Here is a 23,679-nt window from a genome sequence, read left to right on the forward strand (position 1 = left end):
CCACATTCAAGTACGAAAAACACTGACGTAGATTTTGGTCAGTTATGCTTTCACGTGTGATTGGAACTGTCCTGTTAGTCATTTTCCCAGTGGAAATCACTATATTGAGATGTATTGCCAGATCTATGCTTGCCCATTGATTTTTAAATTTTCTTTTGAATTGGGTGAGAGCTGCTGGTAATCTATCATAGATATCAAAACTTTTGCTATACCTTAATGTGGTTATCCTTGCACAGAAGAATGCAGGAATTTGGAAAGCGTGTGCTGCTGAATATTTCCAGTTCCATGGGTTGTCAGAATGATGAACTTTTGAGTATGTCTCTAGTGAGAGTGACCGTCTAACCAAATCTCTCTTCTATTTATGAACTGTGTATCTAAATGGGTGTTGTATTTATGTTGCCAGTAGCTCCCCATCACCACTCCATGCTTTCTGGACTTGTAAGGAGGGTTATCCTGTATCAGAGTTTCTTTGACCCTTTCTCATTCCTGGCCAAAAGCAACTTATGTTGTTTGCCTACTGCTAATAGTTGCCCTATCTCACCTCACTTCTATCCCTATTACATATCTTCAGGTTGTGAAACTTGGCCACCAAGACGCCTTCACTGTACTGGGATGGCAAATGCATTCGTCATTGAGAACCTTGGATAGAGAGAATTTTCTGTATCTCTTCCCATAATGTTGAGGGTAACTTTCTTTCCTAGAGCCACTTAATGTTGGAGAATCTCTTATTTATGGATGGCGATCCCCGCTGAACCACTGCTGTGATGGCATTTATTAGGAGTTTCCCAATGTGGCTTTGTTAGCTTAAGGGATAGAGATCAGATTTTATTTTTTTTCATGTTTGTTTTTTGTTTTGTTTTGTTTTTTGATAACTATCTTCTCTTGATATTTTTATCTCTGTGTTTTTCCATGCCAAGTTCTGGGTGAATTCCTCAATGCTGCCTGATTTTTATTCCCAAAACTGCATATTTCCAGGATTCAGAATTTATTTGTTTTCCTGTTCTCTTCTAAACTTGTTTATAGCTATGAGTCTTGATTATTTTAATCACCTGATTTTTTAAATAATGGATGTAACTTTTGTTTACTCTCTTGAAAGCGTAGTACATGTACTAATTTCAAAGTTCTTTTCTATAGCTCTGTCATTTCTACTTTTCTGGGAGAATAGTCTCTCATTCTCTGCTATTTTATATGCTTTGAAATTTTAATTTGCACAGTCATTGTGCATGCAGGTTTGTTGTTTTGTTATTTTTGTTTTTATCTACTCCATCTTCTTCCTCCCCGTGGCTTGGCAGGTACCACCCCCCTCCCGGCCCCAGTTCAAAACCAGGTGCTAATCTTAGTAGTTCATGCCTTCTGTCCTGCCAAGATTTTATCGACCCCTTTTCCTAGCTGACTTGGCTTAGCTTTATTTTTGGTTTTGGAGTTGTCTGTGTTCTTTCTTGTGACCCTTGCGGGCAGTTCCATAAACAGTAGTCACAGTATTTTTTAAGCATTTTTGAGGGGAGGAAGAGGGCTGTTTCAGCGGCTCATCTCACACGGAAAGACTGATTTTAATTAGTTTCTTGCCTAGTATGTGTTTTCTGCTCCTGTTTCCACATCAGAATGTAATCTCCACCTGGCAGATTGTTTCTTCTTTTAATTGAGATATAGATGACATATAACATTGTATTAGTTTCAGGCATGCAACAAAATGGCTTGTTATAAGTATATATTGCAGAATGATTACCACGGTAAGTCTAATTACATCTATGACCTCACATGGTTACAAAAACCTTTTTTTTCTGACACAGCTGGTTTGTGATCCAAGAGCACATAAGACTTTTGATTTCAGCCATCACTGTCCCTTATGTTTTGCATCCTTAACATCTTATGTTGTCTTCCTTTTAAAGGGTTCAGTCTTGAGATTTTTGTAAAAATTGATTTTATCTATCACTGTTAGGTATTTGCAGGTGAGATCTGGGAGAAGGGAGTTTCTGCATGAATTTCTCCCACTGTCCTGACCAGAATTACTTAAATTATTATTTTAGAAACATAACTCCCTGGTGTTCTGGAGGTTTACTGAAAGGGAAAACTACGATTAGGAAACCAGTCAGGGTTACTTCAGCAGAATCAGAGGAGAGGGGAGGAGATGCGTTTGACAGATTGGGTTGGTGGCAGGACTCCCTATCATGCTGAAGAAACGTGGAGGAGCCAGTAGTACAGCAGGGCAGCAGTGGCATGAAATAGTTCATCAAGTTTTGAATGTCGTGTGATTGAGAAGATTTTTGTGACTGCTAGTTAAAAATAGTAAGCATTTGGGGGTGAAAGAAATAGAGGCTGTACCTCTGTATCTTAGTCTCACTGGTGTGTGTGTATAGATGTGAATGAAATTACTCAGAAAGTCCAGTCCAAGAAGAAAGGCTCTGATGATGGAACTCGGGGGAACCATCATCATTTATAGGTGGTAAGCAAAGGGAGAGAAATCAGCAAACCAGACTACAGAGGAAGTGCAGGGAGGAAGCAGAGAGACCAAAGAGAGGCTTCCCGAGTGACAGAGTTGTCCTTGGCTTCGGGCTCTTCAGAGAATCTTCCCGTCTGTTGCCTCAGATTCACTTCTCCCGACCTCCTACCTTGCAGCAAATAGTCGATTTTCTGTTCACAGAGTTGCTGTTTTCTTCATTCCCCAGTTGAGTTCGTAGGTGTTCAGAACGGTTTGATGTCTGTCTAGCTGGCTTCCTGGGACCAAACGAAATTTAAGTCTCCTACTCCTCTGCCATCCTGGACCCTCTCACGAGTCTGCAGAGAATCACATAAGAGAAAGACTGAGTGTCCATTGGAGGTAGTAGAAACCAGATTCTAGGGGATTCTAGGGGATTCTTGGAGATGATGAAGGGAAGGAGGAGAGGCCATAGTTGCAGGGCAATCAGGGGAGGAGTATTTGTTGATATTTTTGCCTTTTCATTTTTGTTTTGCTTTGTAGGTTGAGGAATACTTAGGTCAGAATCTTGTATGGTCAAATTTTTATTGGTTGCACTGATTTAGTCTTTCTCTCTGTCTCGCTCTCTCTTTCTTTTTGGCACTGTTTTGGTCTCTAACAGACATTCTTTTTCCATAAGGTACCCTGATTTTCATTTTTAGAGCATTTTATGACTTTGCTCTTTGATTTTACTTTTCTATATAACTTAAATATACTTTGTTCAAAAGGTCATCCTAAGTCATTTTTAAAACTCAGTATTTGGAAATGATAATTATTCAGTGGACAACTAAGATGGTATAAAAGGAAAATACTATCAATATTACCCGTTTTTCCTCATTTCATTTTTCATTCCTACCTATTTGGGGCAGTTTTAAGTCCACAAACCCAGTAAGTCTTTCAGAGACTAAACAGGTGCTTCCTGATGCTCAGCAGGTGCTTTAAGAAAGATCTCAGGTTACCTGGTAAATTATGCAACCATTTATAAATGCTGTGGACTTTTACAGTTAAGTCGTATTTTGTAGTAGATTATCCAGCTTTATTAATTTATTTTTTAAATTGGCACGGTTTGGCACTGTGACAATAATGCACTTAGTGTTCTAAAATTGGTAATGCATCTCCTTAAACACTTATTTCCAAGAGTAGGGATAGCCATAGACATAGAGCGCAGCCTACCCAGTGTGTTGGTAAAGAGCCTCATGGTTTCTCCTTACCTAAAAATAGCATCTCCGCTGACACTTTCACTTTCCTAGACCTTAGCTGAAATCTTACTATTAGTGTTTCTTAACAGGTTAATATAAATACCTCTGTTACTAGTTGTTTCAGATAAGAGAGTACAAGCTTATATTTTAAATAACTTGACCAAGATCACATAGTTAGTAATGGAGCTAGGATTTAAATCATGTCGGTCTGGCTCTGTCCTATATTCTTAACAGATCTCTGTATTATCTTTAGAAATAATAAGTAGGAGCATTTTTTCTCTGCTTCTATCTCCTCGATCTCTTTCTTTTCTCTGGTATTTTTTTCTAGGATCCTTTATCGTTTTCTCCCTCCTTTTTATACGTTTGTAAAATAAAGAGCATAAAAATAATTGGGTTGATTGTAGGAAAGTTCTCTGAACAAAAATGAAAATAAAATACTACAATTGGGGGGCGCCTGGGTGACTCAGTGAGTTAAAGCCTCTGCCTTCGGCTCGGGTCATGATCCCAGGGTCCTGGGATCGAGCCCCGCATCGGGCTCTCTGCTCAGCCGGGAGCCTGCTTCCTCCTCTCTCTCTGCCTGCCTGTCTGCCTCCTTGTGATTTCTGTCTGTCAAATAAATAAATAAATCTTTAAAAAAAAATACTACAATTGGTATCAAAGAATAAAAGGGATTTTTTTTTCTGAAAGGATATATGAGTGCCCTTTTTTTTTCCCCCAAGATTTTATTTATTTATTTGTCAGAGAGAAACACAGCAAGAAAGGGAACATAAGCAAGGGGAGTGGGAGAGGGAGAAAGAGGTGACTTCTCACTGAGCAGGGAGCCCAATGCGGGGCTCCATCCCAGGACTCTGGGATCATGACGTGAGCTGAAGGCAGATGATTAGCAACTGAGCCCTCCCGGGCCCCCTTGAAAGGGATTTTTAAATGAGAAATGAAAACACAGTCAGGTCGTCTCCACAAAATAGAAACAGCCACTTCTTTATAGGAAAAGATGGCAGAAAAGGACAAACATCTCAAAGAAAGTCATAGTATGAAGAATTTCTAGACAGTAAAAAAAAGAAGAAAGAAAATAGGGTTGAACAGACAGCAGTATTTATGTTGTATGCCCTATGACAGTAAAACATATGCCCATTCATGAAGCTTTTATGAATGCCAATTTTTCCTTAAAAAGAGTTGTAGGAAGAGAGAGTTAGAGGCCAAGAACACCAGTGTAATAAGCTTCCATGTTTTATTTAAGGTTAATGTTCAAGACATAGTTATCAGTATAAGACTCTTGAGACCGTAAAATGAAAATCCGTTTTATTTTTTTATACCTTTTGTACTGTATATAGTCAGACCCCTGGAAACACATTCATTGTTGACATTGTATACTAATTCTGTAACTATTTATTATAATTGCAGATTTATCTAAGTGGATTTCTTCCAAAGCATGATGCAGATCATTCTTTAACAAGTCTTTCAACCCCAGAAAGGAGTTTTATCTTTATAAACCAACGACCAATACATCAAAAAGACATATTAAAGGTAATCTATTTTAGAAAAAAAAAGTATTACTTGGATCAAAAATAAAAACTAGCTCTATCATTTGTCAACCTGTTGTAAGAACTACTTCAAGGATTTGCTCTAAAATAAGGAGGAGAGGGGCGCCTGGGTGGCTCAGTGGGTTAAAGCCTCTGCCTTCAGCTCAGGTCATGATCTCAGGATCCTGGGATCGAGCCCCACAACAGTCTCTCTGCTCAGCAGGTAGCCTCCTTCCCCCTCTCTCTCTGCCTGCCTCTTTGCCTACTTGTGATCTCTATGAAATAAATAAATAAAATCTTAAAAAATAAAATAAGGAGAAGGAGATAAGGAGATACTCTAGTATTTATTAAGTGTTGTGCTAGGTGTCTTACATAGGACTTCGCAACAATTCTGTGATGAATTATTATCCTTATTTATAGTGAAGAAACTGAAGTATTAGTGACTAAGAAGTTAGTGACTAAGAAGCCCATTATAGCCAGGAAGCAGCAGTCTGGATTTGAACCCTGGACTTTGGAAACATCCATGACTCTCTGATCTTTTAACCGTGAAGCCAGATGCACTGGAGAGTTGTACTTCTTAGTGAATGTTGGTGCTTCATGTAAGTTCAAGGCCTCCAAATGAGTATTACCATTTAGATACTGCTTTTCCTCATTAGCAGTTACATCTACTCAGTTTCTCAGCAGACTGTGATTTTTTGGTTTTATTTAAGGGCGGCAGTACTATCTTTATGTGGTATTTTTATCGTTTCTGTATTACATGTATTTCTAGTTAATCCGACATCATTACAATCTGAAGTGTCTAAAGGAACCAACTCGTTTGTATCCCATTTTCTTTCTGAAAATTGACGTTCCTACAGCTGATGTGGACGTAAATTTAACACCAGATAAAAGTCAAGTATTATTACAGAATAAGGTAAATTTGGGAAGAGTTTTTTTTATTTATGTTATTTACAAACTTACGCAGTCCTAACCATTTTCACATGGAAAGTTGCTTATTTATACATATTTTTAAATATTTTAAATCTTGCCTATTTATTATTTTTTGTAATTTTCCCTAACATTTGTTAATTTATGTTTTTAGGAATCTGTTTTAATTGCTCTTGAAAATCTGATGACGACTTGTTATGGATCACTACCTAGTACAGATTCTTACGAAAATAATAAAACAGATGTTTCCTCAGCTGACATCGTTGTTAGTAATACAACAGAAACAGATGTGCTTTTTAATAAGATGGAATCATCTGGAAATAATTATCCAAATGTTGATATTTCAGCCATTCCTTTCCAAAATGATGTGCATAATGATAAATCTGGAAAAAGCACTAATTATTGTTTAAATCATCAGATACATGTTGATGACCATTATGATGATCATTTTAATAGTGAAAATTCTAACATTGATAGAAACAGTAGAAATACATTTCAAGAGATCCCAGTGAATAATTTATCTTGTGAGGATGTCCGGAAGGAATGTAGTGAGACTTGTTTTGTAGGTTCCGTTAAGCATACCCAATCAGAAAATAGCAATAAAAGCAATAGCGCTGGGAGTGGGAAAAATGAGGAAGCAGCAGTTCCTGAGACGTCTTTGGAAATCTGCGCAGATGACTGGAGCAAGGGAAATACACTCAAAAATTCAATGGGAGGAAACATTGAACCTGTGAAAATTTTAGTGCCTCGAGAAAGTTCAGCCTGTGAGCGCAATAATAAAGCTTATCCAAGCCCTGAACAAAAGAATCTCAGTGAAGGTTCCTGTAACAAAAAATCAAATGTGCTAGATAACAAGTCTGGACAGCTTACAGCATATGATTTAATTAGCAATCGGGTAGTCAGAAAACCCATGTCAGCCAGCGCCCTTTTTATTCAAGATCATCGTGCTCAGTTTCTCACAGAAAATTCCAAGACCAGTTTGGAGGATACAACAGTACAAATTGAAGAACTGTGGAAGACATTGAGTGAAGAGGAGAAACTGAAGTAAGTTTCCAGAGCTTGCTTGTGACTTGCTGCTGGGATATTTCCATTCTATATGACTCACTGGGTTTTTTAACTTCTTATTTATGGAAAACCAGAATGGAAAATGCCTTTTGGTTTGGCTAGAGTACCTTTTTGGCATCACTTTTTTAAATTTAGAGGTTTTCAGTGTTTTATTTTTTATTTTGGGGTTTTTTTTTGTTTTCGGTACAGGCCTTCACTACTTATTATTAAAATTTGAAGTTAAAGGTTTTCCATTCTTCTTAATTTAAAAATGTATTTTCTTCTTTTTTTCTAATTTTATGTTAAAGAATCTTTTTCTGTGATAGGACTTTCTCTTTTTTAAGCTTATGCATTAGAAGAGTTATAACGGTGGTGGTTTTAAGAAATATCTTGACTATTCCCTTTTTTAAATTGGTCTCCAAATTATGTAACACAAAATGAAAATTACAGTATTTTTACAGATTGAGTTTAGTGGAATCAATACTGTTCCTAATCAGTATAAACTGAAGGCTTCTTTCTAAAATCTTTTATTTATTTGTTGGCAACTTATAAACTATGGTGGAGTGTTTTGGTAGGTCAATAGGTGGTTTGATCTATCTTTGATGAAAAGAGCTACTTATTACTTGCCATTTTTAGACTAGATGATCTAAATAAATATTATAAACTAATACGATGAGTATTTATAGTTGACTTAGGGCATTTAATGTAAATACAGAGTAGTATGTCTTGAGTGATATAGCCCACCAGAAAATGAAACAGTGGAATTATACTTCCAACCATATATTATGTATGGTATCTCAATAACATGGTAAATAGCTTGAAGAAAATTTAAACATAACTTATCATTCAGAGTTTTTATTTGATGACAAATGTGGACACTTAACCAATTTTTTTTTTTTTTTTTACTTTTTCATTAACTTATTCAGTCTTATAAAGATACCATCAATTTAAAATAATAATGACCACTATTTTGTATGTGGGAGTAAAATGCAACTTTCTTTTTTTTTTTTAATTTAAATTCAATTAGCCAACATATAGTACATCAGTTTTTGATGTCATGTTCAGTGATTCATTAGTCGTATATAACACCCAGTGCTCATCACCTCATGTGTCCCTCTTAACACTGACAGGCAAAACCTCCATAAAATTAGCTTGCTTGCTTGCTTGCTTGCTTGCTTTTTGGTGGGGATGGTTGTGTTTTTTTCTCTTCTCAGGCATGCACAGAAATAGACAAAAGAGCACAGTGAACCCATCACCCTGTTTTACGAACCTCCATGTCATGGTCAGTCTCATATCATCCGTATCTCCATGTACGTCACTTCCCCTTTTTGCTACTGCTATTCTGAAGCATATCCGAGGGTTCATATGTTCATAAACATTTTGCTGTGTATCTGTAAAGAGTAAAGATGTTCCTACTTTAAACATAGCCATAATATAATCATCGTAATTCTTTTTTCCATTTGTTCACAAAGGAACATATTTTAGAAAATTTTGTTTATAATTTTTTATCAATAACAGATCAACAATCTAAGAAAACTGTCTTTTAACAGAGAATAAACCAGAATTTTAATGTTATGCCAGTGTACTTTTAACATCCATTCATTTTTTTTTAATTTTTTATTTTTTATATACATAAATCATCATAATTTTTAAAACAAGAATTCCTAATATCATCAGATATTCAGTGTTTGAATTTCTAATTACTTAATACCAGTTTTTTTTTAAGTTTTTAATTTTTTTATAAACATATAATGTATTATTAGCCCCTGGGGTTCAGGCCTATGAATTGCCAGGTTTACACACTTCACAGCACTCACCACAGTGCACACCCTCCCCGATGTCTGTAACCCCACCACCCTCTCCCTACCCACCTCCCCCTGGCAACCCTCCGTTTGTTTTGTGAGATTAAGATTCTCTTATTAATAAGTTTTTTTAAAGTTTGTTTATATGAATCAGGATGCAAATAAGGTTCACACCTTGTGATTGTCTTTAGTTTTATCTAAATGGCATAGGCATTTTAAGATCAGTGCATTTAACTTTCAGTACAGCAAGTCCACAGAAGTTCAGTTGTGTTGACCAGGGAGGTGATGTGTTACCTGAGAAGGAGGGGAAAAAGCATAGATGTGTCCCTCTCATGGAAGATAGGGACAGTGTGACATCTCAAAAGATGGCTGTTCCTCGCAGCCTCACAACAGCAGGTATCGTTCCAGCTGACTTTTGGGGAGTGTCAGCATGGTTTCTTCTTGGAGGCCTCAAGGTATCAGGGTACAGGATTATGGGTAATAGTCCCCATCTAAACACTTGTTTATCATCAGGCAGTATTTGAGAATCCAAAGTTTTCTCTGTCTTACTGCCATTAGGTAATCAAAAGAGGCCGTGTTGGGCAAGAGCAGACCTCTGAAACCACACTGGGATTTAACTCCAGTTTCTCTGCTGGCTTTTCGTAAAAATGTGTGGACAGTATCTCCTAGATTGTTGTGAGGATTAAGTAAGATATTATGTGTTATGATGTAAGAAAAATGACTGGCACATTCTTGTGATCTTACTTAGAATTTTTAACCTGTGAAAAGAAAATTTCTATGTTTTGATTGACATTATTTTTCACTTGCTTAGTGAAGATTAAATTTAATTTGGAGGCCATAAATAGAAGAAAATATAAGTATTTTGGAATCAGAGAGCTTGCTGTATGTCAGAAAATGTGTTAGAATCTTTGAGAGCCAGGGGTTTGGGGACCATGGTGGCTGGGTTCCAAAATCATGATCCATGAGAAAGTGTAGCAAAAATGGTATCCTACTCAACAATCACACTAGCACTTTTCTGTAATATTTATCTTGGAATTCTTTCCATGATCCTCCATTCTGCCGGAAGTGCTAAGGGGGATCAGAGTGGACTCCTCTGCTGTGGGCAGTGGATCTTTCTCTCTATCCTCCGTTCACTCTTTTCCTGTCCTTCCTGGTTTCCCCTTCGTCCTTCCTTCTCCTCCTCTTCTGCTCTTTCTCTTTCTTTCCCTTCCTCCTTCATTGCCTTCCCTTCTCCTTTTCTTTCCTCTCCTCTCTTTTCTTTTTCTTTCTTCTTCCTTCCCGTTTTCTTTTCTTTTCTCTTCTCCTTCCTCCCTCCCTCCCTCCCCACCTGTCTTCAGTCGGGAGGTACTTACTACGGGCATCTGTATACAAGGCCCTCCGCATTCTAGCTGATCACTCCAGATACAGCGATAAACAAAATAGACGTTCTCGACATACAAATGATGCAGTGTAATGAGGAAAACACAAACAAAGTAGTCCTAGAATACGAGGAGTCAGTTTTAAAATAAATGTAGAGTTATGAAAATACTTAGCAGTGGGCTTACTCTCATCTATGACACAGGAAATGATTCCCTAAGTAAAAATAACCAGAAAGGTGTAGGAAATCTTCTAAATAAAACAGCTAAAAGGAAAATAGTGTTATTGAGGAAATGAAAGTGCTCTCTGTAACAGGAACAGAATATGAGAGACTCTAATAAGTTGAAGGAAAACAGGCCAGATTATGTAAGATTCTGTAAACCATAACAAAGAATTTGACTAAGCCCCACGATCAGGGCTTTTGTGCTGAGAGCCGAGGATAGACTCAGTGTGCGGAGTATTTAATTTTTTAGTTCTTCTTTTCCAGATATTTTTCCTTTGCTTTTCTCCTTTCCTCTGGTGGTTTAGAAGCCGGATTTAGGCCTCTGCTCTTACCCACTGGGGGTTCAGTCAATTGATGTTAACTTGAACTTTACATTTGCATACGATGAATATACTTCCACTTAAAATAAGAATAATATTGTAACTGGGGTATTAAAAATGGTAAATAAACTTTATAATTACATGTAATCTTTCATCACAAAAACATTCGATTTGATTACTGGTCAAATCAAAATTAATATTTTCCATTCAGGTTACTGAATCCCTTAATGACATTAAGTCAAATGTAGCAGCTGTTTTTACTTAACGTTTGCTTAATCTTCCTTTGGACATAGCTTTTTATATTTCCCAAGGAACTAATTAAATTGACTTCTTGAGTAAATCACAAGATTCGTACCATATGTGAAAATTTGCACATTATAATTAATTACAAATGGTGACCTGCATCTTGAACTCATTTTTAACCGTAAGGGAAAAATCTTGAACTGGAATGTCCCAAGAGCTAAAAATACTTAAAGTACTTATTAAAAGGAAACTGTTGAAAATTATCTGTTTTATGTAGCTACTCCAGAATGTCAGATTCTAAATAGAAATGAGAGAAAACCATATACAAAATTAAGAATTTTGCCTGGTAAGTAACCAGAGAAGCATTTTTCATCTAGTTTACAGTGACACAAGGTCTTTTTTACATTCTTATCCAGCTAACATTTCTGTATTTAACAAACATATACTGAGTACAAACTACACAGCATAATGTGGTCTCTTGTCTTTTAGTCTCAGTTTTAACATTTAATACAGTTCGCCCCAAGAATGCCATTTTTATATCCTAACACATATCTATATAAATTTCTCCTTAAAAATGTTTCATGTATATTACCTACAATAGAATTTAGCCAGTTTCTTGAGTTACTTAAGATTAGAAAGAGCGTTAATTCTTCAGTCTCAAACTTAAAACTGCATTTGAAAAATATTTTTAGTAAAGTTGCTTAAATAATTAGCAGCCTTTAGTCAATCATGTGCCTCATTCATTATAAGATGTGTTCCTTGATATACAATGATAACAAATGTTTATAATTATTTACTATGGTGCCAAGCATTATTCTAAGTACTTAAAACATTTTAACTCATTTTATTGCTCCTATCAAAACTATGAAGTAAATGTAGATTATCTACATTAAATTTTTTTTATTTATATTAAATTATTATCCTGAGACACAGAAAAGTTAAATAATTTTTATAGATTTACAGAGCTACTGAACACCTAAGAGTAGTTTTCAGTTTTGGGAGTGCTTCAGAATCATCCATGGAGCCTTTTAAAAAGAGTGGATCAGTGGGTTAAGGCCACTGCCTTCGGCTCAGGTCATGATCCCAGGGTCCTGGGATCGAGCCCCACATCAGGCTCCCTGCTCAGTGGGGAGCCTGCTTCCTCCTCTCTCTCTGCCTGCCTCTCTGCCTACTTGTGATTTCTGCCTGTCACATACATACATACATACATACATACATACATACATGAATAAATAGTATTGTTCAACCTCAGTCTTGACCTGGAGAATTTGAAAATTTGAGGATGGGATTCAGGCATCTCAATTTTTTAGAAACAGTTTCTATCACCACTATGCTAGACTGTCTTTGATTGACTGTAGGAGTTTCATTAATCCAAAAGAAAAGATGTCTTGATTTTATCCAGGATAATTTTGAATTGTCTGTTATCTTGTACCTTTGAAACTGAATTAAATTAGTTTGGATGTATTGAGGTTTTTTTAAAATACATTTTTTCACTGATGACTCTAAAATGAGAAATAAATAGCAACTGAAAAAGTTAATATTTAGCTATGAATCTATTACAAATTTAATCATAAAATCTTTATTTTGCATATTATCATTAGAGTGACTATTTTTTAAAGATTTTATTTATTTATCTGACAGAAGAGAGACAGCAAGAGAGGGAACACAAGCAGAGGGAATGGGAGAGGGAGATGCAGATTGCCCCCTAAGCAGGGAGCCCGATGCAAGGCTCTCGATCTCAGGACCCTGGGATCATGACCTGAGGCAAAGGCAGCCACTTAACAACTGATCCACCCAGGCACCCCTAGCGTAACTTTAATTTTACCAGTGTCTAATTAGTAAATGGAGTATTGTGTACAAGTTTTCTTTGGTGGTGCTCAGGAAATTATTTATTCCATGTTGGTGTTACATTAAATGTGCAAGGAACTCTTCAGATGTAGAATTAACTGTTTTATTTAGTTATTTCTTCATAAGATTTTTCTTTATCTTTTTTTTTTTTTTTAAGATTTTATTTGACAGAGAGAGATCACAAGTAGGCAGAGAGGTAGGCAGAGAGAGAGAGAGAGAGGAGGAAGCAGGCTCCCTGCCGAGCAGAGAGCCCAATGTGGGACTCGATCCCAGGACCCTGAGATCAGGACCTGAGCTGAAGGCAGAGGCTTTAACCCACTGAGCCACCCAGGTGCCCCTCTTTTTCTTTTTTTAGTGTTTAATGTCTTCAGTGCTTCCATAAATGGTTTTTAAAATTGGGTAAAATGTAGCATTGTGAAATACACAGATCTTAACTTTATATATAGTTCAACGTATTTTTATATGTGTACACCCATGTAACCACTGCCTCAAACAAAATATGGAATACTTTACGGGGTGCCTGGGTGGCTTAGTGGGTTGGGCCTCTGTCTTCAGCTCAGGTCATGATCTCAGGGGCCTGGGATTTGAGCCCCGCATTGGACTCTCTGCTCAGTGAGGAGCCTGCTTCTCCCTCTCTCTCTGCCTGCTGCTCTGCCTACTTGTGATCTCTCTCTGTCAAATAAATATATAAAATCTTAAAAAAAAAAAAAAAACCAGAATACTTTAACCACCCCAGAAGGTTCACTTAGGCCACTTATCAGCTAGCTTCTATATGCAGCCACTGTTTTGACTTCCATCACTACTTCCCCTGTCCTTTGTGCAGTTGATGTCATATACAATATAAAACTTTTTGTTTCGAGTTTTTGTTTAAATTCCAGTTCGTTGGGCGCCTGGGTGGCTCAGTGGGGTAAGCCTCTGCCTTCGGCTCAGGTCATGATCTCAGGGTCCTGGGATCGAGTCCCACATCGGGCTCTCTGCTCAGCAGGGAGCCTGCTTCCCTTCCTCTCTCTCTGCCTGCCTCTCTGCCTGCTTGTCATCTCTCTCTGTCAAATAAATAAATAAAATCTTTAAAAAAAAAATAAATAAATAAAATAAATTCCAGTTCGTTTACCTGTAGTGTAGTATTAGTTTTAGGAGTAGAATTTCGTGATTCATCATTTACATACAACACCCACTGCTTATCACAGTCCTCCTTAAAACCCATCACCCACTTAGCCCATCCCCCACCCACCTTCCCTTCAGCAACCCTCAGTTTGTTCTATGTAGTTAGGAGGCTCTTTGATTTACCTCCTTCTCTCTTTTTTAAATTTTTTTCTCCTATGTTCATTTGTTTTGTTTCTTAAATTCCACATGAGTGAAATCATATGGTTAAAATGCTATTTTAAAAAATTTTAAAGTTACCTTTCAAAGAAATGAGAATTTTAAAAAAGATCCTTTTTTGCTATTTACCTACATAGTTACCGTTTTGGTACTTATCATTTTTTCCTGTAGATCACAGTTTCTATTGTGTCAACTCTTAATAGTGCAGTTATGCTGGCAAGGGATTCTAAGCTTTCTTTTATCCAAAAATGTCTGTATCATTTTCATTTTTGAAGGACATTTTTGCTTTGTATCATTGGATTCTGTTGGCACTTAAAAAATGTAATTTACTGCCATCTGGCTATACATTGCTTCTAATAAGTTATATCCATCATTTGTGGTATTCTTTTTTTGTAATGTCTTTTTTTTTCTCTCACTGCTTTCAGGGAATTTGTTTGTCTTTGTTTCTCAGCAGTTTGATCTAATGTATCAAACTGTGGATTTCTTTGTATTTATCCTGCTCAGGTTCACTGACCTTCTTGGATCTACAAAATGTTTCATTTATCCAAATTGTCTAATTGTCATCAATTATTTTTTTCAATTTTTTTTTTCTCTTCAGTTCCACATTTTTAATCTGGAATTCTAATTACATTTTTATCTGGGATCCCAAATATGTGGGGTTGTTTGTTGTACCATAGGCCACAGAGATTTATTTTAATCTTCATTTTTCTCTCCTGTTTAGATTGGGTAAGTTCTATTGCTCTGCCTTCAAGTTTGCCGACCCTTTCTTTTGCCATCTCTCATCTGCTGCTAAGCATTTTCAGGCTTTCTTTTTGACATTTTTGATCTCAGATATTGTATTTTTTAGTTGTAGAATTTCCTTTTGGTTTTTTAATAATGTCCCTTCCCTGTTTACATTCCTTTTGGTTCTCTCATTAGGATAATCTTTTCCTTTAAGTCCTTAAATATTTATAAAAACCCATTTCAAAAATAACTTTTATTTTCCTTTGGCAATTTCCAACATCTGAGACATGTTAAGGTTGGTTTTTACTATCCAGTTTTTCTCTTGATCATTACATTTTCCCTTTTTATTGCTTGAATGATAACTTTTGTTTAGTGGACATTGTGGGTGATACACTGAAGAAACTCTAGATTCTGTTGCCTTCTTCTGAAAAGTGTTGGTGTTTGTTCTGCAACGATTTAAGTTACTGACAGATCACACTGACCTGGAAGGCTGTTTTATATTTCCTTAGAGAGAGACTTTAAATATTGCCCCCAACCTTGGGGCAGCTTTCTTAGTTCTAGGACATAGTTTTTCCCTTACCCTAGGATGTAGCCCTCATCCAGTTTTAATTTAAAGCGCAAAGCATTTATTAAGCCATCTAATTATATAAAATTCAAGCTCTAAATTCCATTTATTCTGCCATAGGTAGTCACTAAAATCTGTGTCTAGCTCATTGAACATTCTAGCAGTTGTTTTCCTCCAGGCTTCCACTTATGGAATTTTCAGGGATTTTTCTCCCTTAATTTCCAGTTGTTTTGGAAGCAAGGAACTCTGTTCTAGTTATTCAAGCTAGTAAAAGTGCAACTTATATAAGGTAATATTATGTGATATAAAAATTATTAAAAAAAAAAATTTTTTTTCATGAGGCACCTGGGTGGCTCAGTCATTAAGCGTTTGCCTTTGGCTAAGGTATCACTCCCAGGGTCCTGGGATGGAGCCCCACATCCGGCTCCCTGCTCAGTGAGAAGCCTGCTTATCCCTCTCCCTCCTTGTGTTCCTTCTTTGTGTTCCCTCTCACTCTTTCTCACCCTGTCAAATAAAATATTGAAAAAAAAAGTTTTTTGTGTTTTTTGTTTTTTTTCCCCCAAAAAGAGTGCAGCTTATTGCTTGATGATTTTATTTATTTATTTATTTATTTTTTGCCATTCCCCTTCAATGCCAGGAACTGCCCTTTGGGTAAAAGCTATATAAATATGGATCTCTTTTTTGAATGTTGAGTCATTCCAATATCTGCCTATTTTTGGTTGCTTTTCCATGTCCATTTTAAATAGTTGATCTCTGTATTTTGTTCAGAATTATAGTTAATGTAGGGAAGGTTAGTCCAATATAGGCTCCTTCATCATTATCAGACTTGGAACACCAGCTCTTTATTTTTTATAAAATTTACTTCAGATGGCCAATACGTTTCTGATTATGACCTCATTAGTTCTATTTTATCTTTATTCCCAGATACGAAGAGAAAGCTACTAAAGATTTGGAACGATACAATAAGCAAATCAAGAGAGCCATTGAACAGGAATCACAAACATCATTTAAGGATGGCAGAAAAAAGATAAAGCCCACCAGTGCATGGAATTTGGCACAGAAGCACAAATTGAAAACTTCATTATCTAATCAGCCTAAACTTGATGAGCTCTTTCAGTCCCAAATTGAAAAAAAGAACCAAAACATTAAAATAGTTCAGATCCCCTTTTCTATGGAAAACTTAAAAAAAAATTTTGAGAAACATAAATTTGACTTAGAAGAGAAGGAGGAACTTTGCTTGCTGCACAATCTCAAGTTTCCTGATGCGTGGCTAATTACATCCAAAACAGAGGTAATGCTATTAAATCCTTACAGAGTGGAAGAAGCCCTGCTATTTAAAAGACTTATTGAGAATCATAAACTTCCTGCAGAGCCACTGGAAAAGCCAATTATATTAACAGAGAGGTATGTTGAAATAATAGATTTCTTTTTTTAACTCTCAAAAGATTTATCAATCCATACTAGATTGGAAATTCAAAGCAAAAGTTGGAAGTGTTTTCTGGCAGAGAAAAGTCTAAAGAATTCTTTTTTAAAGTTGATTTTCTAATCTTCAATGGAATTGTTTTTGAGTAAATAATTTTAGAATATTCTAGCTAGTTTACTTCTGCAGTTATTAAATATCAGCCTCAATTCTCCTGTTCATAAGTGACTTGCCTCGGACAATTTTGAAGTTAGGTTGTCATGACTCTGTCATTGTACACTTTCCATTTCAAATGTATACCAAAATAGAATTGTACAATGAATGCCTTTATCAATAATTACCAAGATTTTGCCACATTTGTCTATTTGTCCTTTCAAATATATGTGTGTATATTATGCATACACACACACACACACACACACACAGAGACATATTTTCTTTTTCTTTCCTAAATTTTTTAGCCAATTTCTACCCAAACATCTTTCGGTTTCTCTCTTTTAAAAATAACTTACCTAATCACAAATGACATTTTCCTATCTTACACAATATAATTCCTTGAAAGTATATCTCATTGTCTCAACATGTCTTTTTTATAGTTTTTAAATTATTAAATTTAATTTGTATCTAAACAAATTAAAATTTAAAGTATTAAATTTAAAATTATTAAAATTAAAATTTAAATTATTAAATTTAATTTGTATCTAAGGTCCAGCTGTTACATTTTGTTTCTTAAATCTCTTCTAATATCACACCATTAACTTGTTGTTGATACTAAGTCACTTGTTTTTTAGAATAGCCTATTGTCTCAGTTTGTCCCTTTGCTTCCTCGTTGTTCCTTGTTTTTTCCTCTCCCTTGTTTAAACAGAAGTTAGTCCTGGAGGATTGAATAGATTTTGATTATACTTTCTGGAATGACCATTTAATAGGTTGTGCTATGTGCTTCTTGTTTCATCACATCAGAAGGCGCTTATCACTGGTTTCTGACACTGACAGCTGCACTCATACCTTAAAATTCCCTGTCAACCTTTCCATCTAATGATTTCATCCATTGATGATTGTTCCCCTGAACTGATTTTATTATAGATTACAAAATGGGGTATTTCCCTTTAATATCCTACATGAGCAAATTATTTTCTGTAAAAATGAATAGCTAACAGCTAACCTGTTAACATTTCCCTTTTTTAATATTTATTCTTTCTTTCTTTGGTCTGACAGAGGAAAGAATCATATATATGAAAAGAGAGAAAGGCCTGAAATTAGGGGCACCTGGTTGGCTCAGTGGATTAAAGCCTCTGCCTTCGGCTCAGGTCATGATCCCAGAGTCCTGGGATCGAACCCCACATCGGGCTCTCTGCTTAGCCAGGAGCCTGCTTCCTCCTCTCTCTCTCTCTGCCTGCCTCTCTGCCTATGACCTCTGTCTGTCAAATAAATAAATAAATAAAATCTTTTAAAAAAAAAACACCTGAAATTAGAAAGCTATTGAGGGTTTGATCTCTGGGACATGTTACTGGATAACTCTGTTTCAGAATTCCCAAGAATATATGAAAAAGTCTTTATAAAGTATATTAAAACTCTTTTGTTAAAAAGCCCTGCTACCAAATTATGATTAGGATTGCTTTGAACCTGTAGCTCATATTGGGGGGAATTGCCATCTTAACAATACTGCATCTTCCAATCCCTGCACAGTGGTCTCCATTGATTGAAGTCTTCTTTAATTTCTCTCAGCAATATTTTGTAGTTTTCAGTATAGAGGTATTTTTTTGAAAAAATTTTTCCCAAATATTTTGGTTTTTGATGCTAATATAAGTGGGGTTATTTTTTAAATTTCATTGTCTATTTATCTGCTCTTGATATATATATAAATACAATATAATTTTGTATTTTGAAAAAAAAAAATCCGTTACCAGAAGGAAAAAATAGAGCCAAGACACAGGAAAACATATATCAGAGCTGTCTTTTTCTTTTTTTTTTTTTTTTTAAGATTTTATTTATTTATTTGACAGAGAGATCACAAGTAGGCAGAGAGGCAGGCATAGAGAGAGGGGGAAGCAGGCTCTTTGCCAAAGGCAGAGGCTTAACCCACTGAGCCACCCAGGCGCCCCCAGAGCTGTCTTTTTAATTAAGACATTCACCTAAATCCAGCATCTTTTATAGTATTCTCTTTGAGATTGGCTTAGCAAACTGTCAAAGAATTAGAAAAAGAATTAATACAGATTCGGCCTGTATTAAACAGTTCAAAAATCTGATAGTACTTTCTGTTCTTCCCTTAAAAAGAACTAGGGTATATATGAAATTTTAAACATGATTACTTCTCTAAATGGTTATTTGTGAACTTTCATTTATATTTTAAAAATCATTTTGTGCTTCTACAAATTAAACATTTTTAAAGATTTTTTTCCTTTATGATATTCTGTTATTCAAAAACAAATACATTAAAAACTATTATTTGCGGGGTGCCTGGGTGGCTGAGTGAGTTAAACCTCTGCCTTCGGCCCAGGTCATGATCTCCGGAGTCCTGGGATCGAGCCCCGTATCGGGCTCTCTGCTTGGTGGGGAGCCTGCTTCCCCCTCTCTCTCTGCCTGCCTCTCTGCCTACTTCTGATCTCTCTCTGTCTGTCAAATAAGTAAAACCTTTGAAAAAAAAATAAAATAACTATTATTTGGGACCCATACTAGCCTGATAATAAAGATTTCTTAATTGAACATGGACAGCAACAAAACTGAATTCAAAATTGTTTTCACCCTTCTTTTGAAATGTGACATGCCCACCACAATTAATATAAGTTTTTCAAAACTGAGTGAAAGACTGGAATTATGGGTTGGATTCCGTGTTCTTACTATGGTTCTAATGCAGATTGTGTCATTTATCTCTCAATGGCATAACTTAGATCTCTGTAAAATAGGAAGTAGGAGCTCAGTAATAACAACGGCCAATGTTTGCTGAGGATTTACCATATGATAGGAACTTTACTAAACACTTTGATCTTAACAACAGCCTTATGATAGAATAATAATAATATAACAATGGCATTATTTATAAAGTTTTTACTTGTATTTTATAGAGAGAGCACAGTTTTTGATCTCACATTTAGTTCGTAATGTTCTAAAAGATAGAAACTGTCTTTGATGTCCATTCTTCCTCCTTTCTGTATGCTGTATATAGTAGGTCTTCTAAGAGATATTAACAGAGATGTAAAAAAGTAAAGTTTGTCACAGGGCTACTTACGAATCATTTTTAAAGGGCCCTTGCATTAACTTTTTTCCATAAATCCTCTTATTTCACTTTACATATTTAATAAGTTAAAGGACCATAATTTCTTTTTCAGTCTCTTTAATGGATCTCATTATTTAGAGATTTTATGTAAAATGACCACAGATGATCAGAGATACAGTGGATCAGCTTACCTGTCCGATCCTCGTCTTACAGCAAATGGTTTCAAGATAAAATGGATACCAGGTATGATGGTGTGGTTTACTATTTCCTGACTTAGAAAAAGAAGTCTTGTTCCGGAAGTTTCATTTGGGCTTCATAATACACATACCGGTATATTTTTATCTCACCAAAAGTACAGTGTCAGCTATATAAAAACAATCATATTTCAAAAAGGTAAACCCTGAAACTAGGAAGTTTGGCATCCCTTTCAATCTGTTACCTTGCATTTGTGTTTTCATAACTAATCGAGAAGTTTCATTGTAATTTTTGACATCTTTGGCACAATGTGCCTAGTGTGTTTAAAGTATTTAATACTCCTTTGGATGATGAAAGAAATAAATGTGTAGTATATCAGAGAGGTCTAACAAAAATGGCCATCTCTTTTCCTGTTTTGCCAATTAGATTTGTAACATCAGCAGTCTTACCATTTGGAGAATGATTTGATTCCATTGCTTTGCTAGAAAGACTGCGATAACACTATCTTCTCTGCATGGCAAGTCACTGGGTGGAGAGAAAAGTAAATCATTCTGGGAAGCAGACTTCTGTTTTCCCGGTTGGGCCCTTCTCTATTCTCTCATAACTTTCATACTTAACTGTTTTCTGCCCTGCCTAGGCTGGTCTTGTCTTATTTTCCCTTTGTCTGGTCTCAAGGGTATCATGAAGAGTGATGCCACTGTTCCCCCTCCTGCCTGCCGCTAAACTTGTCATAACAAATATACAGAAAAAGTTCGGCAAAAACAGAGTTGAAGATTTTTATAGGGATGTTTTATTTAAACGTAAAAAGAAAATGAGTAAAAACGATTGTACGAAGCTATGAAATTAAGTATACACAGAAAATGGTTTGGTGCTCCAAACTTTAATTTTACCTACTTTTGCAGTTTTAGGAACACCTGCCCTGGACTTCTTACCTTCTATCTCAGTCTTGGATATTTAGATTTGGAGTGGCCTCAGTGTTTTCTCATCATAACAACTAATAAATAGCAAATAATTATAATGTACAGGGCACTATTCTAAATAGTAAATGTATTAATATTAATTAATAGCCCTATGAAGTAGGTTCTGTTGCTGTTTCCATTTTACAGATGGAAAAATCAAGACACTATGAAGTTTGCTTAAGCATACCAGTTAGTAGTAGAACCAGGATTTCAACCCAAGTGCATTTACAGTCTAGCTTTTAACTAATTTGTTATATTGTTTCCTACAAAAATTGAGATATTTACTTCATAAAGTAGTTGTGAGCACGAGAGAGGTACTTAGGGAAATCAGTTAGCATAGTACTTGCCACTGGTAAGTGTTTGGATATTCTCTCTTCTTCCCATCTTCCAGTACCCCTTTCTGTCATTTCTTTTAGACCTCCCAGAAATCTTTCCTCCTCGAGACCCCTAGCACTTACTTGAAGTGTGAGACAAGGGGTGTGTATAGGTTTGTGTGTAGTAAGATTTTTTTTTTCTTAATCTATTTTTCTAAAGAACTATGTGGTATTGCTGGCAGGTGCCACTCTTTTTTTCATAAAAAATAGTACCACAGCAATTTTTTAAAAAAAAGAATAACTCCTTCCCTGTCTTTTCTAAGAACATGTTTATGCTTTCAGTTCTCAGCTTGTGGGTAGTGTTTTTTGTTTTTGTTTTTAAAGATTTTATTTATTTGACAAGGAGAGAGCACACAAGCAGGGGGAGCCATAGAGGGAGACAGAGAAATAGGCTCTCTGATGAGCAGGGAGCCTGATACCAGGCTCTATCCCAGGACCCTGGAATCATGACCTTTGCCGAAAGCAGATGCCCAACAGACTGAGCCACCCAGGTACCCCGTGGGTAGTGTTCTTTAAGTCCTGTTGAATACTAGGTACTTCACAAGGCACCAGAGATATAAAAATGAGTAAGAGTCACCTGCAAACTGACTTGATTTGGTTGGAATTAGTTTTCTTAGATTGTCATCAGCATTATTTACCTTAGCAGTAACAGATCAGATTTAAAACTCTGTTTTCCTCTTTTTTAAGCCTTTCTTTTCTCCTTCATTAATTTTTATGTCATGCTTTCTTAAAAAACCATTTCTCCTCTTCGTGAGTTTGTTTTCTTGGACGAACTTTGGATGAGCAGTTTGCCAGTTGTCACTAAACATCTTTGAATGATAAGGACATTTAAAAGAGAGGAGGAATACATCTGACTCTGAGGGAAAAGATTCTGAATGTGATCCTAAGAATTTTGCTCATTCACAGGATTAGTTTTTTGTTCTGCATCAATAAGAATTCTGTATTTTAAGAAAGTGAAAACTTGTCAAACCACTTACTCATTTGAAATATTTTCCCTGAAAATTGGGAAGCATTTCACAGAATCTTATGGAAAATTCTTGAAAGTTTATTGTTACATGGTTCCAAATGTCTGTAAGTTTCCCATATCAGAATTTTGCAAACATGGTGATTAAAATATTGCTCAGTTTCCTCATCTACTGCCAAATACTGTACGCATATGCACAAGTAATTCTGTGAAATGTGTAAGATTTTCCAGGGAAAATCTAGTCACTATTAGACTCTTCAGTCTAATTGTTCTATAAAAGGTAAAGAACCAGCAATAGTGAAGTCTCTGGGCTAATATTTTTGTAATTTCCTTCTCTATATATGCAAAAAGATAGAACTCTAATATTTTGCTTCTTCCTCTTTGCCTGTGTAAACCCTGTTTCAAGTCCCATTTAAGTTCCCCTGGTTGCTCGAACTCTTATTTTGTCTTCCTTGACCAAACTGTGTTTTACTCCTCAATGCTTGATTATAGATCTTCTGTTACTCTCCAGTTGTTTCCAGGGGTGCCTGCTCTGTTTAGTGTACCACCATTGCATCTTCTCCAGGTCAAGAAAGTGATCTCTAACTGGAAACAGATTAGGGATAGGATCACTGATGTCTCAGGACCTGAAACTCTTCAAGCTGTATCACTCCTCTTTTTTCATTCATCTGTTGATAGCTGCCACTTACCCAATGTTGAACTGTCTCGTTTTCTTAGTTCTATATAACATGGGCGGGCTTAAGTATTAAGAACACTGTTACACAGAGCCAAAGAAGTTCAATATCTGCTGTTTTGCAACATCTTAAAGTGCATTCTAAAGCCAAATTTGATCCTTTGGAATTTATGCTCTTATGGATATTTTACCTCATGATATATCTAATCATGTAGCTTTTTTTAGTTTTATTTTAGTCACTAAATTATTTAAAGTAGTTTAATAAATAATGTCAGTTTTAAATATTGTTTTACTAAGATATTTTGAGTAAACATTACTGATTAAACAGTATTTCA

The 23,679-nt window shown here is 35.8% G+C and overlaps 1 protein-coding gene across 12 annotated transcripts in view; it reads left to right on the plus strand.

Moving 5' to 3' along the window:
* Window positions 1-23,679, plus strand: part of PMS1 (PMS1 homolog 1, mismatch repair system component) — an 86,844-nt gene that overhangs the window by 59,115 nt on the left and 4,050 nt on the right. For 8 of the 12 annotated variants that reach the window (XM_032354142.1, XM_032354144.1, XM_032354146.1 and 5 more), the window contains 5 exons: window positions 5,056-5,178; window positions 5,944-6,087; window positions 6,256-7,145; window positions 16,470-16,949; window positions 20,292-20,422. In XM_032354142.1, the coding sequence (XP_032210033.1) occupies window positions 5,056-5,178; window positions 5,944-6,087; window positions 6,256-7,145; window positions 16,470-16,949; window positions 20,292-20,422 (1,768 nt within the window). Of the gene's footprint in view, window positions 1-5,055; window positions 5,179-5,594; window positions 5,754-5,943; window positions 6,088-6,255; window positions 7,146-16,469; window positions 16,950-20,291; window positions 20,423-23,679 lie in introns of those variants that run through there. The other 4 variants (XR_004288367.1, XM_032354149.1, XM_032354152.1 and 1 more) reach the window with 4 other exon arrangements.

Source organism: Mustela erminea, chromosome 8 (assembly GCF_009829155.1).
Source record: "Mustela erminea isolate mMusErm1 chromosome 8, mMusErm1.Pri, whole genome shotgun sequence".
In the NCBI taxonomy this organism is placed as follows: domain Eukaryota; kingdom Metazoa; phylum Chordata; class Mammalia; order Carnivora; family Mustelidae; genus Mustela; species Mustela erminea.